At 44.5% G+C, this 17,056-nt stretch overlaps 1 protein-coding gene across 8 annotated transcripts in view; it reads right to left on the bottom strand.

The window, feature by feature from the left end:
- Positions 1-2,028: 2,028 nt before the first annotated feature.
- THADA (THADA armadillo repeat containing) overlaps positions 2,029-17,056 on the bottom strand; it is a 332,898-nt gene continuing 317,870 nt past the window's right edge. For all 8 annotated transcript variants that reach the window (XM_077915220.1, XM_077915219.1, XM_077915218.1 and 5 more), the window contains 3 exons: positions 14,373-14,542; positions 3,142-5,012; positions 2,029-2,933 (listed from right to left, as the gene is read on the bottom strand). In XM_077915220.1, coding sequence (XP_077771346.1) covers positions 4,620-5,012; positions 14,373-14,542 — 563 coding nt within the window. In that variant the 3' untranslated portion in view covers positions 2,029-2,933; positions 3,142-4,619. The remainder of the gene's footprint in view (positions 2,934-3,141; positions 5,013-14,372; positions 14,543-17,056) is intronic.

The raw sequence follows: 17,056 nt of genomic DNA on the forward strand, positions 1-17,056 counted from the left end.
CACGTTTAACGTGGCCGCGGTTCTGCAGCCCTGGACGTGTCTGTCCCCGCCCGATCCTGCTAGGCAAAATTGCGGAGCTTTTATCTCCCACTCTGGGTTTTTATACCGGGCGCGGGAATTGCAAAATGCAAGAATATTGCAACCGTCCGCGCGGCCCGGCTGGCTTGCAAAGGGTGCTCCGGTCGGGGGGCGGGGGCCCAGGGCGTGCGTCCGGTGGGTGGCGGCTCCATCCCGAGTGCACGTGGAGGCGCGGTGGGGGTGGGGGTGGGGGTGGGGGCGGGAGCGGCCACGCGGGCGGCCGCCGCGGCAGTCTCGCCCGGAGGAGCCTGGGCCCGATTCTCCGCCCCCTCCCCGCCCAGGCTGCAGTAAACAGGGCTTCAGCGCCGAGGCCTGCCGGGCCGGGCCGAGTGTCTGAGGACAAGGCGCTGGCTTTGCTAATCACATCACAAGACCTTGAGCCTGGGCCAAAGGCGCGGAGTGGCGCGGAGCGTCCCGGGCGGGGGAGCCGGCTGGGAGGCCGGGAGGGCCGGCGGGAGGGCAGCGCAGGCCTGGAGGCGACTTCCCGCCACCGCGTCCTGCCGCCCCTCGGCCCGGCCTTCCGCAGCCCTCCCGGAGTCGGGGCGCAGCTAGCGGCTGCCTGGGGCGCGCCCTCTACGCCCCTTCCCTCCCCGGCCGCTGGGGGCGCCGCGCCCTGCGTTAGCTCGCGGTGGGCCGCGGCCGGGGGCTGGGGCGGGCGGGGCTGGGCACCGAGGACGCTCACGCGGGTTCGCCCGCCGGTTCCACACCCTAAAAAGCCTGGGAAATGCCTTGGCCACGGGGCTCCCCCCGGGGATGGGGCGGACCCCCCCCAGCGCCCAGTTAGGCTAAAGCGGCTGACGCCCCGGTTCGGGCAGATCTGGGGGCAGGTCCAGGACACCTCACTCTGCGTGGAAACCCAGGCTGCCAAGGAAAAGCGGAGCGGGCCCAGGATCTCGCACACCTGGCGGCCTAGGCTGCGCTCGGGCCTGCTGGAAGGCCCCGGTCCCTCTAGGGAAGGAAGCAACCCACGCCCCTTCCAAAGTTGATCTTTCTCGCTGTTTCCTCGTGGTTGTTTCCCTTCGTGAACCTGGAAGGGGACGCGCCGGGCCTGTCACTCCTGGAACTGACTCCTCAGAGTTCCGTTGGCTGCTGTAACTCCCCACACCGCCACCCACAGAGCTAGAGTCCACACAGGGCTGCAAGGACTTTAGGATCAGAAACAGGGCTGGAGTTCAGGCCCTGCCCCTTCCAGGCCATGTGATCCCAGGCAAATCACATAATCTCTTTGGTACGTGGATTTCATTATAAAACTAAGAGAATTCCTGCTTTACTCATCTCTCATCTTTGTCAAGGTGCAAATGAGTTACCTGTTAAGATGTATAAAGGAGCAACAGGTATAACCCTTATTGTTTATTAAGCCAAGTTGACAAAGCATAGAAATGGAGATAGCCAGGTGTCTGAGCTGTGGCCAGATGGGGAGAGGTGCACAGAATCATGCGTGCAGACCTGCGGGGGCCCGGAATCTTGGACCCTCTAGCTTGGAGCCAAGGGCAGTGACTTCAGAACAGGGGACTCCTTCGCTCTGGGTGATTGCAGCACCCAGCCTACACTGGCCCCCAGGCAGTGCTGGGCAACTGTGGCTGACACAGCCAGGAGTGCCCAAGAACCCCAACTGTTGTTTTGTTCTTTGTCGGAATGACCCCAAACACGGGAGTTCCAGGGTAGCCCTGACAGTAGTACTCCAAGATTCTCCTGGGAATGCATCAGGCAATGTGAAACAGCCATTTCCTTAGCCACTGCTATTGTAGGTCAGTAACAAGATTTCACATACAAAACCAGGAGAAACATCTGTCCCTCCTGTCCTTCCAGGCTGGCCACAGCCAGCCAACATCAAAATCTGGGGTGATTCCCAGTCGGCAGCCCTGAGAACACCCACTCTGCAGGCTTGGTAGAAGGAACCTGGGGATTACGTGTAAATATGCTATAGTACAGGTTTTGGTACAGAGTACCTGCTGGTATAAAGTGTTTTTATTATTATGTAACTGCTTTTATTTCATTTTAAATGGAGAAAAAAGGAATGCTGGTCTTTTCCAGTGAGCTGGGCTTTGCTGGGCCAGTTTCATAGTTATTGAACCATGGTCATCACTGCATCATGCCAAAGATTCCCTGACTTCTCACCCAGTCAGGTCTTCGCAGAACAAAAGGAAATGTGGGGGAGATGCCTGGTTGGCACAGTGGTTGAGCATCTGCCTTCAGCTCAGGGTGTGGTCCTGGGGTCTCTGGATTGAGTCCCGCATGGGGCTCCCATTGAGGATCCTGCTTCTCCCTCTGACTGTGTCTCTGCTTCTCTGTGTCTCTCATGAATAAATAAATAAATAAAATCTTAAAAAAAGAAAAAAAAGGTTAGACTGGCAACTTTCCACCAAGTGTGGGCTACACAGATGCCCAACCAGGTAATTTATTCAGGATCACAAAAAAACACATTTTGAGTGGAATAGTGCAAAACCACCAAGAATCTCCTATTCTCTTTAGGACAAAACTTTGGACTCTAGGTTTCCCTTCATTCCCTGCCTTTTCTCTACATTTCCAGCACAGCTGTATTTTTAGTATTAGGTGGTTTTCTTTTAAAGAGAACACATTCAAAATACGAGCCTTTCTGCAGTAGAAAATTATATCAAATTCTCACTCCTCTAAACTGCTCCTTAAAGGCAGCCCGGGTGGCTCAGCGGTTTAGCGCCGCCTTCAGCCCAGGGTGTGATCCTGGAGACTCAGGATCGAGTCCCGAGTCCCACGTCGGGCTCCCTGCATGGAGCCTGCTTCTCTCTGCCTCTCTCTCTCTGTCTCAGGAATAAATTTAAAAAATCTTAAAAAAATAATAAGCTGCCCCTTTAACATAATTCCAAGTGACCGCTCACCTGAGAAGTATTTAATCTTTTTTTTTTTTTTTTAATTTATGATAGTCACAGAGAGAGAGAGAGAGAGAGGGGCGAGCAGAGACAAAGGCAGAGGGAGAAGCAGGCTCCATGCACCGGGAGCCCGATGTGGGATTCGATCCCGGGTCTCCAGGATCGCGCCCTGGGCCAAAGGCAGGCGCCAAACCGCTGCGCCACCCAGGGATCCCACCTGAGAAGTATTTAAAACTACTGGGATGACTGGGTGGTTCAGTGGTTGAACCGTCTGCCTTTGGCTCAGGTGTGATCCCAGGGTCCCAGGATTGAGTCCCACATCAGGCTTCCTGCAGGGATCCTGCTTCTCCCTCTGCCTCCCCGGCACCTCTCATGAATTAAAAAAAAAAAAAAAAAAAAAAAATCCAAAACTATTGACAGACCAAAAAGGCTAGACCAACTTTACGTAATACTAAAATGGCTTTTTCCAGGATGAAAAATGAATATGGATGAGGCTATGGCCAATACAAGCTATGAATTTCAAGATAGCTGTCTGTAGGTAACGCTTATTCTGAAATCTTTTTTTTTTTTTATTCTAAAATCTTAAGTAGAAAATGGCAAGGCAATGAAACGCAGGACTAGCAGCAAAATGTATGCAAGAGCGACACCTGCTGGATATCAAAGGAACAGGGCTGGGTCCGGCATCCAAAGGCCAGGCGTCTAAGATTCAAACACTGAAATGGATAAATGTGTTTTCTAAGATTTTTTAAAAAAGATTTTATTTATTTATTCATGAGAGACACACACAGACAGAGGGAGAGAGAGACATAGGCAGGGGAGAAGCATGCTCCATGCAGGGAGCCCAACGTGGGACTCGATTCCGGAACTCCGGGATCACACCCCAAGCCAAAGGCAGATGTTCAACTGCTGAACCACCCAGGCGTCCCTGTTTTCTGACATCTTAAATGAGAATCTTGTTATTGCCACTGAGAAAATGACAGTAGTCAGTGTAGACATCGAAGAAATAATTTACTCTGGCTTTCCCTTCCCTGCGCTTCCTTCTAACAACCAAGGGTCTGTGCTTTCAGTGGGTGGTAAAAATCAGGTTTCCTGGCCTTAGCACAAACACTTTTGTGGGTAGGAGCTCTTTTAATAATTCAGATGGCATGTGCAGGTCACCACAGGGCTTGGGCACATGTGGAGAGTAAAAACAAAACTATTTCTATACAGTTGATCTTGAATTCTCCCAGGAGCCAACATTCGGAACATACTTCTGCCTTAGCTAAAATGGAATAAAATTTGGAATTCTGACCCAGTGGGCTGCCTGCCAACGAATCCAGCTCTTCTATGCAGTGGGAAAAAGAAGAGAAAATCATGAGTTAAAATCCAGTTCTGTACAGTCAGTTCGCAGAAAATGCCGGCTGGCTAGGCCTGGATGTGCGAGGTCGTGGAGGAAGAAAAAAGGCGAATTCAGGTCTGCAGGTGGCCAGCACCTGGGAGCAGAGTAAATATTCAACGTGGTAGCCTCACTTCCTACAGTAGCTGCAAAAATCCGGGCTGCCCTGAATGAGTGAACTGGAGAAAGACTCTGCAGGAAGGGACAGAGACTAGACCCACAAAGGGAGAACATATTTGAATTTATGTTCCACGGGTTCCCGGCAGATTTAGTGGGGGGAACGGTCTGCCCCCCACCCCACCCCCCAAAGTCTTCTTTCTTCAATGAGCTGTTTCTGTTTTGGCAAGAGTAAACTGATTCGCTTCTGCAGGTGAGTCTGAAGCCCTGAGGACGGGGGTATCTTCCCTTTCCTTTCCTTCTAGAAAGGCCAGCAGCTGCAGGCAAGCCAGAGTCCTCTCCTCCTGAATGCGCAGTCGTGTGAATTCCACGGTCTTCAAGAACTCAGCAGCTGGGGGCAGCTCTCTGAAGAGCTGCGAAAGGAGGTGGCCCTGCTCTGATGCTGTCCTGCGGAGATGGCGGAGGCTTTCAGGGCTGAGGGGACGGCGGCTGGACGTGGAGAGGAGACGGAGGAGGTGCTCGTGGAGGTACTTCACGAAGATCAGGGTCTCGGCCCAAAAGTTGATTTCTGCTTTTTCAAACAGGTAGTCTTCCACCTAAATCAAAAGACAAAGCCCAAAGTCAGCATAACGGGGGATGTCGACAGCTCCAATCCAGACCAGAGTCCCACCCCCTCCTGAGGCAGGGCCTGCTCCCGCCTGTCAGCACCCACATACAGATGCCACTCGCAGCCTGGAAGGTCACCTTCTATTTTCATTTGCTGTTCTGCTCTACCAGGGAGGAATTTTCCTCCCCAGACTTAACATGACCTTTGATAAAGATGTGTTTATGGTGCCGAGCCAAGATATTTTGGGGGCCTGCTGTTGAAGGGGACCTCAACAGGGGAGTGGGCCCTAGACCCAAAGGTGCGTCTAGAAATCAGAGGGTGGGGGTGGGGAGGAAAGAGAAATCTCAGCAGCAGAACAAAGAGCAAAGGATTGCCAAACACGAGACACTACCCTCTAAGTATGAAACCAAATTTCTATGATGCTGGGGATTTTTCAAGGTTATTTTATCACAGACACTTTATCTTGTCTTCAAATTTCCCATAAACAAGCTGCTTTTTGAACTCTTGGCCTGTTGGGTATGTCAAGAGGGCCAGCTGAATCAGACACTGGTGGATGGATATAGATTTCAGTTGACAAGATGCTTTTGCTGCCTGCCTTGATCCTCAGTTTCCCGGTCTGCTGACTCATCTGGAGGGGGCAAATATTTTTCTCTAAGCAGTAAATACCCTGGAAAGATCCCGATTCTCTGGAATTGTTTCACCTTCAGACCTAACTGTGGGGCGAGCCTCTCACTATTGCAACGCTCAGTAATAAGCATTCTCCATAATTAAGCCCTCAACTTCCAAGGGGCCTCTTCCTTTCCTATCTTTTCTTTTCTATTGAGGTTTAACTGACATACAATATTATACTAGTCTCGATGTACAACACAGTGACTCGACATTTGTACACAGTGTGAATTGATCATCACACTATCTAGTTACTCTCACCCTACAAAGTTACTATAATCTTAGTGACTGTATTCCACATGCTATACATTAATCCCCATGACTTAGTCATCTTATAACTGGGAGTCTGTACTTCTTGATCTCCTTTACCCATTTCACACCACCTTAACCCCCCTTCCCTCTGGCAACCACCGATCTGTTCTCTAGGAGTCTGGGTTCGGTTTGGTTTTGCTGGTTTGTTTTTTAGATTCCACATATTAAGTGAAATCAGGTGGTATCTGTTCTCCTCTGACTTCTTTCTCTTAGTATAATATCCTCAAGGTCCATCTGTGTTGTCTCAAATGACAACATTCCATTCTTCTTCATGGCTGAGTAGTATATATATATACATATATATATATATATATATATATATATATATATATATATGTATATATATATATATTTATAGGAAAACACACACACCCAATAGATACACAATGTATGCATGTATGTGTACACACACAGACACACACACCCTTTATCTATTCATCCACTGAAGGACACATTTAGGTTGCTTCTATATCTTGGCTATTGTAAATAATGCTACAGTGAACAGAGTAGTGTATGTATCTTTTCAAATGAGTGTTTTCATTTTCTTTGGGTAGATGCTCAGCATTGGAATTGCTAGATCCTGTGGTAGTTCTATTTTTAATTTTATGAGGAATCTCCATACTGTTTTCTAGAGTGGCTGCACAGATTTACATTCCCAGCAATAGTGCATGAGAGGTCTCTTTTCTCCACATCCTTGCCAACACTTATCTTTTTGATAATAGTCATTCTGACTCTGGTGTTAGGTGATACCTCATTGTGGCTTTGATTTGCATTTCCCTGATGATTAGAGATGCTGAGCATCTTTTCAGGTACCTGTTGGCCAGCCGTATGTCTCTTTGGGAACATGTCTATTCAGATCCTCTGCCCTTTTTTTTTTTTTTTTTTAAGATTTTATTTTATTAACTCACGAGAGACACCGAGCAAGAGAGAGGCAGAGGGAGAAGCAGGCTCCACGCAGGGAGCCCGATGTGGGACTGGATCCCGGGTCTCCAGGATCAGGCCCTGGGCTGCAGGCGGCGCTAAACCGCTGCGCCACGGGGGCTGCCCCCTCTGCCCATTTTTTAATCAGATATTTTTTTGTTGTTATTGAGTTGTAAGATTTCTTTATAATTTTTGGATATATATATATTGCAAATATCTTCTCCCATTTGGTAGGTTCTATTTTCATTTTGTTGATGATTTTCTTCACTGTGCATAAGCTTTTTAGTTTGATTTAGTCCCACTTGTTTATTTTTGCTTTTGTTTCCCCTTGCTTTTCGAGTCAGATTCATAAAAACATCTGATGTCAAAAGGAGTTTACAACCTGTATTTTATTCTAGCAGTTTTATAGTTTCAGATCTTACAATTAGGTCTTTAATCCATTTTGAGTTAATTTTTGTATATGGCATAATAAAGTGGTCCAATTTCATTCTTTTGCATGTAGCTGTCCAGTTTTCCCAATACTATTTATTGAAGAGACTATTCATTTCTCATTGTATACCCATAATTTAGGTTTATTTCTGGGCTCTCTATTCTGCTCCACTGATCTTTATGTCTGTTTTTGTGCCACTGCCATACTGTTCTGATTACTATAGCTTTGTAGTATAGTTTGAAGTCAAGGCACATAATATCTCTGGCTTTGTTCTTTCTCAAGACTCTTTTGGTTGCTTGGGGTCTTGGGGTCTTTGGTGGTTCCCTATAAATTTTAGAATATATGTTCTAGTTCTGTGAAAAATACTGTTGGAATTTTGATAGGGTTTGCATTGAATCTGTTGACTGCTTTGGGCAGATGGATATTTTAATGATATTAATTCTTCCAATCCAACAGCATGGAATAATATCTTTCCATTTATTTGTGTCTTCTTTAATTTCTTTAATCAATATCTTATAGTTTTATAAGGTTTTTCACCTCCTTGGTTAATTGTATTCCTAGGTATTTTTTGTTTTTTATGCAACTGTAGATGGAACTTTTTTTTTTTTTTTATTTCTCTGATAGTTTATTAGTGTATAGAAATGCAACAGATTTTTTACATTGATTTTGTATCATGCAACTTTATTTAATTCATTTATTAGTTCTAAAAGGTTTCTTTTTTTTGGTGGAGTCTTTAGTCATCTGCAAACAGTGACAATTTTACTTCCTCCTTTCCAATTTATATGCCTTTTCTTTTTCTTGTGTAATTGCTGTAGCTAGCATTTCCAAGACTCTGTTGCATAAAAGTGGTGAGAGTGGGCATCTTTGTCTTGTTCTTGATCTTAGAGAAAAGCTTTCAGGTTTTATCCACTGAGTATTAGCTGCGGGTTTGTCATATATGGCTTTCATTATGTTAAGATATGTACCCTCTGTACCCACTTAGTTGAGCTTTTTAAAACCATAAATGGATGTTGAATTTTGTCCAATGCTTTTCTGCATCTCAATGATGAGATGATCATCATTGTTATCTTTCCTTTTGTTAATATTGTGTATCACAATGACTAATTTGTAGATGGTGAATCACTCTTGCATCCCTGGAATAAATCCCACTTCATTATGGTATATGATACTTTTAATGTATTGTTGAACTCAGTTTGCTAATAGTTTGTTGAGGATTTTGCATCTATGTTCATCAGGGATATTGGCCTATAAATTTCTTTCATTCTTTCTTTTTTGTGGTGTCCTTATCTGGCTTTGGTGTATGTGCTGCTGAAGTGATCTCCTTATCTGGTTTTGGTATCAGGGTAATACTGGCCTTGTAAAATGAACTTGGAAGCACTCCCTCCTCTTTAATTTTTTGGAAGAGTTTGAAAGGGTAAGTATTAAATCGTTGAATGTTTGGTAGAATTTATCAATGAAGCTGTCTGGTCTTGGACTTCTGTTTGTTTGGAGGTTTTTATTATTTTTTTAAATTTAAAGATTCTCTTTATTCATCACAGACACACAGAGAGAGGCAGAGAGACACAGGCAGAGGGAGAGGCAGGCTCCCTGCGAGGAGCCTGATGCAGTACTCGATCCCAGGACCCTGGGATCATGACCTGAGCTGAAGGCGGATGTTCAACCACTGAGCCACCCAGGCGTCCCTGTTGGGAGGTTCTTAATTGTCTCCCAGTAATTGGTCTATTCAGATTTTTTATTTCTTTATGATTCAGTCTTAGAAGATTGCAAGTTTTTAGGAATTTATCCATCCTTTCTCAGTTGTCCAGTTTGTTGGTATATAATTGTTCACAGTAGTCTCTCTTTTTTTATCCTTCACAAGTTCCTTTCTAAATTCATCATAAATAAGAATTGTCTTAAAAATAACTTCCAGTATTTCAGAAAAATGGATTCAAACAATAGTACTGTAGTAACATTCATCAAACTGTTTATTCACTCTATTTATTGAACATCCACCACGAGTAGGTATTGGCAGCACAATGATAAATGAATAGTCCTTGTCCTCTCAAGGCTTCCAGTTTAACAGAGGAGAAAAATGTAAAGAAATGCCCCTAAAGCCCTGGTTTTATCAGCCAGTTCTTAGAACCATAATATTTTTTACAAAGGTGTTACTCCATAACCTTTACACATACAAAAGCCAATAATTGCTAGTCAACGGCATTCACTGACCAAGTGGGTAGGTCTATGGGAAAGTGGTTTTCATAGTGCCAGCTGTATAACCTCTAAAAGGTCATGAGATCAGTATGGGTTGCAGCCAGCTAAAAATAATCCAATAGAATGGTTCAGAAAACATTAGCACCATGTGTTGTTAAGTATCATTTAGTGAAATGTTTCAGAAATACAGAGAGGGAAGTGCTTCCCTGTCTTCCTATATACATCTCCCATTCCCTTTCCACCTGCCCCAACACACATCCTTAGCACTGTCATTCAATTCACGGTAGCCTCTTATGATCCTTTGTATTTCTGTGGTATCAGTTGTAACCTCTCCTTTTTCATTTTTTTTTTTATTTGAGCCCTCTGTTTTTCATGGCCAATCTAGCTAAGGTTTGTCTATTTTGTTTATCTTTTTAAAGAACCAGCTTTTTGTTACATTGATGTTTTTCTACTTTTTTTTATTGTCTCTATTTCATTTATTTCCACTCTGATCCTTTATTATTCCCTTCCTCCTAATTTTGGGTTTTGTTTGTTCTCAGTGAGGTGTAAAGTTAGGTTGTTTATTTGAGATCTTTCTTGTTTTTTGATAATAGGCATTTATCACTTGAACTTCCCTCTTAGAACCACTTTTTCTGGATCCCATACCTTTTGGTATGTTGTGTTGCTGTTTTCATTTGTTTCTAGGTGCTTAATTTCTCCTTTGATTACTTCTAATGATCCAATAGTTGTTCAGTAACACGTTGTTTAATTTCCATGTATTTGTAGTTTTTCCAGTTTTCTTCTTATAACTGATTTCTAGTTTTATACCATTGTGGTCAGAAAAGATGCTTGACATGATTTTTACCTTTTTGTATTTACTGTTTTGTGGCCTAACATATGATCTATCCTGAAGAATGTTCCATGTGCACTTGAGAAGAATGTGTATTCTTCTGCTTTTGGATGGGATGTTCTGTATATACCTATTAAGTCCATGTGGTCTAATACATTCTTTAAAGCCAACATTTCTTTACTGATTTTGTTTGGATGACAATGGAATGTTAAAGTCCCCTACTATTATTGCGTTAGTCATAACTTCTCCCTTTAGGTCTGTTATTATTTGCTCTATATATTCTGGTGCTCCTATGTTGGGTGTATATTTATAAATGTTATATATTCTTGCTGGATTGACCTTTTAATCAATATAGTGGCCCTCTTTCTCTTTTATTACAGTCTTTGTTCTAAAGTCTATTTTGTCTGATATGAGTATAGTTACACCAGCTTTCTTTTTGTTCCTATTTGCATGAAATGTAGTTCTACATCCTTTCACTTTTGGGCTGCATGTGTCCTTACTTCTGAAGTAAGTCAGGACAGTTCACAGGGTACTGCAGGCGGTATACAGATGCATCTTTTTTAAAAATTCATTTAGCCATTCTATGTCTTGATTGGAGAATTAGTCCATTTACATTTAAAGTGATTATTGATAGGTATCTTCTTATTGCCATTTTGTTAACTATTTGCTGGCTGTTTTGTACATCCTGTATGTTCCTTTCTTCTCTTTCTTCTCTTGTGGTTTGATGACTTTTTTTAGTGTTTAGATTCCTTTCTTGTTTTCTTTATATATGTATAATAAGTTTTTGCTGGGGGACGCCCGGGTGGCTCAGCGGTTGAGTGTCTGCCTTCAGTTCAGGGCCTGATTCCAGATTCCAGGGATCGAATCCCACATCGGGCACCGTGCATGGAGCCTGCCTCTTCTCCCTCTGCCTGTGTCTCTGCCTCTTTTTTTGTGTCTCTCATGAATGAATGAATAAGATCTTAAAAAAAAAAATGAGTTTTTGCTGGGATGCCTGGGTGGCTTAGCAAAAGCATCCGCCTTTGGCTCAGGGTGTGATCCTGGTCCTGGGATCGAGTCCTGCATCCGGCTCCCCACAAGGAGCTCCTCCTGCTATCTATGTCTCTCTGCGTCTCTGTGTCTCTCATGAATAAACAAATAAAATCTTTTTCTTTTTTTTTTTAAAGAGAGAGAGAGAGAGAAAGGCAGAGACACAGGCAGAGGGAGAAGCAGGCTCCATGCAGGGAGCCCAACATGGGGCTCGATCCTGGGTCTCCAGGATCAGGCCCTGGGCTGAAGGAGGCGATAAACCACTGAGCCGGGATCCCTGGGTGGCGCAGTGGTTTGGCGCCTGCCTTTGGCCCAGGGCGCGATCCTGGAGACCTGGGATCGAATCCCACGTCGGGCTCCCGGTGCATGGAGCCTGCTTCTCTCTCTGCCTCTCTCTCTGTGTGTGACTATTATAAATAAAAAACAAAACAAAACAAAACAAAAAACAAACAAACAAAAAAAACCCACTGAGCCACCCGGGCTGCCCTAAGCAAATAAAATCTTTAAAAAAAAATAAGTTTTGCTCTGTGGTTACCGTGAGGTTCACAAATATCATCCTTTAACAGCCTAGTTGAAGTTGATTGCAACTTAAATTTGAATACATTCCAGAACTCTACAGTTTTACTCCATTTTATGTTTTGATGTCACATTTTACATCTTTTTATGTTTCCCTTAATTATTGTAGTTTTAGTTCATTTTGCTAATTTTTTTCTTTTAACCTTCAAAGTAGCTTTTTGTAAGGGATTAACCTACTACCCTTACTATATATTTACTTTTTACAATGGGATTTTTATTTTTATATGTTTTCTTATTAATTTGTGCCATTTCTTTTTTTAACTTAAGGGAGTCGTTTAACACTTCTTGTAAGGGCAGTTTAGTGGTGATGAATTCCTTTAGTTTTTGCTTGTCTGGGAAAATTCTTTATCTCGCCTTCCATTCTGAATGATAACCTTGCTGGTTATAGTATTCTTGGTTGGAAGGTTTTGAGTATGTCATGTCACTTCCTTCTGGCCTGCAAAATTACTGCTCAGAAATCTGCTGATAGCCTTAGGGGGTTTCCCTTATACAATTTGTTTTTCTCTTGCTACTTTTAAGATTCTCTTTTTAACTTCTGACATTTTAATGTGGTCTGCTGTAGATCTCTTTAGGTTCAGCTTATTTGGAATTCTTTGGGCTTCCTTGAGCCTGGATGTCTGTTTCCCTTTCCAGGCGAGGGAAGTTTTCAGCCATTGTTTCTTCAAATTAGTTTTCTGCCCCTTTCACTCTTTCCTTCTGGGACCCCTATGGTATGAATGTCATTCCACCTGATGCTGTCCCATAGCTCTCTTCATTTTAAAAATTTGTTTTCCTTTTTACTGCTCTGTCTGGATGAGCTCCAATGCTTTGTCTTCCAGCTCCCTGATCCATTCTTCTGTGTCATCCAGTCTGCTGTTGAGCCCTTCTAGTGTATTTCTCAGTTTAATTATTGTACTCTTTGGCTCTATGCCTTCTATTTGGTACTTTCTTATGTTTTCTCTTTGTTGAAGTTCTGTGTTCATCCATTCTTCTCTTAAATTCAGTGGGTTTCTTTATGGTCATGACTTTGAATACTTTATCAGGTAGATTTCTTATCTCCATATCATTAAGGTCTTTTTCTGAGGTTTTGTCTTATCTTCCATTTGGAACATATTTCTGTTTCCTCATTTTGCTTGACTCTGTGTTTGTTTCTATGTATTAGCCAAAGCAGCTCTCAGTCTTGAAGAGTGGGTGGCCTTGTGGGTGATGAAACATCTCATTCAACCTTGCCCTAGTTCTTTGTTGTCTCTTGAACTTTTCTGATTGCCTAAACTGCTGAATTTATTCTTAATATGTCCCTGTTGTTGAGGGACATAGGGCTGTGTGCCAAGACCTGTCAGTGCTCCAAGGGGAGGAATCTCATTTAGCACCTGCTTTCAGGTTGATTGGAAGCCAGACCCTTTAGCAGCAGATTTTAAAATAAAATACTATACTGTGGGATGGCAACAATAATCTTTGCTGGCCTCCAAGCCAGGAGATCTAGGGATCTAGGGATCTAGTCCCCTAGGCAACTATTGAAAAAAAATGGGGCTCTAGATGAACGTATTAGCTCTTTTCTGAGAGGTCTAGTGGAGCTGTATCAAGGCCAAGGGGGCATACAAGGATGTCACCTTCTGGGGCAGCCCTGGTGGCTCATAAGTTTGGCACTGTCTTCAGCCCAGGGCTGATTCTGGGGTCCTGGGATCAAGTTTCATGTCAGGCTCCCCGCAGGGAGCCTGCTTCTCCCTCTGCCTGTGTCTCTGCCTCTCTCTGTGTCTCTCATGAATAAATAAATAAAATCTTAAAAAAAAAAAAGGATGTCACCTTCTGCTTATATTCCCTGGGAACACCTCCTGAGCTTCTTGATGTGTGGGAAATCTGAAGCCTGTCTCTCAGGTTGAAGTTCCAGGCTAAGTAAATAGGCTTTGTTCCCATGAAGACTGGGGTTGTATTTCAGTCTCTTGTCTGTACAGTGCCCTGGGGGTGGTGGACTGCCAGGAACTGTCTTCCTTCCTGATCATCACCTTCATGCGGAGTTCAGGATGCCAACTCCCTTGGCTATGAGAGCCAAGCAATCAAGGAGTGTCCTGGGTGTGGAGTAGACATGACTGCTGGCTTTAACTAGGCAGTTGGAGAGTTTAGGGGATGGGCACACCCGCTGGCTTCAGAAACCAAGGAGTCTTTTTCAAAGTCCTCTCCCCTGGTGATCTGAAGACTTACCACGGAACCTCAAAAGTCAGCATGAAAGCTGCCCCAGTGCCCCCAGCAGCATCTAGCAGGTTGGAGACTTTCCTAATTGGTTATTGATCTGTATGTGGGTATCTGGAAGCACACTTTCAGCAGCCACATGAAGTCTAATTAAGCCTGGTGTGCTACATCTAGTGGGTTCAGGACACCACCACTCTGACTTCACCTCTACCCTGAGACCCTAGGATTACCTGATGTGTGTTTTCCAGATGGACCACGAAATCATCATCCTCTCCCAACAGCCATCCCAGCAGGACTGGGAGTCCAAGGGCCAGCTGGTCCCACTGCTGGAGCAGGTCACACAGCACAGCTAGGGCTAGGGTCAGTGCAATTGAAGCATCCACCTGGCAGAAGGCAAATTCTGTGGAAACAAGAGAGAGGCGAGCAGTGAATGTGCTGCTCAGGGAGTCTCTGCAGGACTCTGGGAATGTGAAGGGCCTCAGGTTAAATCACTGTCACCAGCCTGCAGGGAGGCTGCTGGGATAGGCTCCTCAGAGGTTATTAATCCATTTCATTCTGGTGGAATGAGTCAGAGGCCCGAACCCCAGCATTTCAGCGGCCCCTTCTCTGTGTGGTCAGGAGCAAGTCCACCTGCAAGATTAGACATTTAGCCACCATCAGTCCATCTAGTGTAATTAGAAGGATATCAGAAAGCTTTCTGCCCAGTGTCTCCTCTGTAGGCTTGCCACAAGGCCTGAATTCCACTGGTTTGCCTTTCCCTCTGAAAGCAAATCCTGCTGGCCACATGACACATAAATCTCTTAATATTTGAGAGCAGGGCACCAGTAAACTTTTTCTTAAAAGGTCAGAGAATAAATATTTTAGACTTTGAGGGTCTTCAGGTTTCTGTCACAACTACTCAACTTTGCTGAAAGCAGCCACAGACAATATGTAAACTATATTTATGTTCCAATAAAATTTTAATTTCATATAATTTTCACATGGCATAAAATATTCTTCTTTTGATTTTTTCAACCATTTAAGAACATAAAAACCATTCATAGTTCATAGGCTGTACAACAGATGGCAAGATGGATTTGCCTTCTTTGAATTCATTTTTCAGACAATTGTCTTCCTAGCTGGCTGAGAAAGGGTGCATAAAGAGGAGAATGGGGTGCAGAAAGAGGAAGCGGGTGCTTTGGGGAAACCATTGCTTGCTTCATCATTTTGCCTCAGACAGTCCTAAATATGGGCTTGAAGAGAGGCTCTGGGTGTTGACACTTCCGCCAACAACCCCAGCCATTGCACCCCCAACCTGGAGGAAGTCTGAGATATGGAACTGAAATACCAACACAAAATGAACCCCTTTGGATCCATCCATGTACCAGTGCCTGTCTTTCAGTGAGGCACTTCTGTTGAGGCCTCATCCTCCCCTAATCCATATCTCCAACTCTAGGACACACACTTGGCCCTTACCATTGGCCCCCACAGAGAGACCTGCCCAGCACACAGGGAGAGGGCTCAGTCTGGATTGAAAGCTTGAGCTCTTAGGGTACCGAACCGGCCCAAGTAGAATGGCCTCTCGAGGGCCTATTATGTGCTAGGCCCTCACCTAGTACTTCCTGTCCATTCCTTCAACATCCTACAGGTTGGGAATTGCCACCCCTGCTTCACAGGTGAGGAATCCTGGGCTCAGATGAACCCACTTTAAGTAGCTGTAAATAATCAGAATGGCCAAACATTTCATGGTGCCTCCTGAGCACAAATTTGGAGAATTAGCACCAACATTCTAGATATCTAGGTCTTCCCAGTGAGAATAGCAGGGTTGGTGACCCTACAGTGGGGCCAGTTCCACCTGGAGCCCACCCGGCAGAGTCCAAACTCATGGCGCAGCCACAAGACTGATGTCACCATTGCCAAGTCAATCCCCCAGGACACCTGCCCCTTGGTGCTGCTGCCTTGGCTGTCTAGAACTGGGATTTAACCCAGGCAACAGAAAAAGAGGACGGGGATGGACGAGAAGCAGGGAGCAAATGTGCATTTTGGCTGTAGGTCTGGGCCATGTGTTGTTCCAGCCTTTACCTATTATATAACCTCTATTTTTTAAAATACTTTTTAGGGATCCCTGGGTGGCGCAGCGGTTTGGCGCCTGCCTTTGGCCCAGGGCGCGATCCTGGAGACCCGGGATCGAATCCCACGTCGGGCTCCCGGTGCATGGAGCCTGCTTCTCCCTCTGCCTGTGTCTCTGCCTCTCTCTCTCTCTGTGACTATCATAAATAAATAAAAATTAAAAAAAAAATAAATAAAATACTTTTAAAAAAGATTTTATTTATTCACGACACACACACACACACACATACACACACACACACACACAGAGGCAGAGACACAGGCAGAGGGAGAAGCAGGCTCCCCACAGGGAGGGAGCCCAATGCGGACTCGATCCTCCATCTCCAGGATCACGCCCCAGGCCAAAGGCGGCGCCAAATCGCTGAGCCACCCAGGCTGCCCTATAACCTCTATTTTTTATCTCTACCTGACTCTGCTGTGTAGTTCTCAGATGGTTTAGAATCTGTATGGGGAGGTGGTACAGTTAATCAGCATCTTTCATACCTCAAAGAATTGAAAATAAACATGAAGACCAGCATAGGATTAAACACATAGCAGATTGCCAGAATATTCCAATGTGTGGCTCCAGAGATAATGAAATCTTTTCCTTTACCCCTGCCTTGATTTAGTTTGAACACTAATGTAGGGACAAAGAAAGCATTCACTAAATGGTTAACTAGATTACTGTGGATAATAATGAACACTGGCCTATCTAACCCTTACTGCTCCCGCACGAGCAGGGAGGTATCCTTATTTATTTATTTATTATTTAAAGATTTTATTTATTTATTTATTCATAGAGACACAGAGACAGAGAGGCAGAGGG

This window comes from Canis aureus, chromosome 11, assembly GCF_053574225.1.
Source record: "Canis aureus isolate CA01 chromosome 11, VMU_Caureus_v.1.0, whole genome shotgun sequence".
Lineage (NCBI taxonomy): Eukaryota > Metazoa > Chordata > Mammalia > Carnivora > Canidae > Canis > Canis aureus.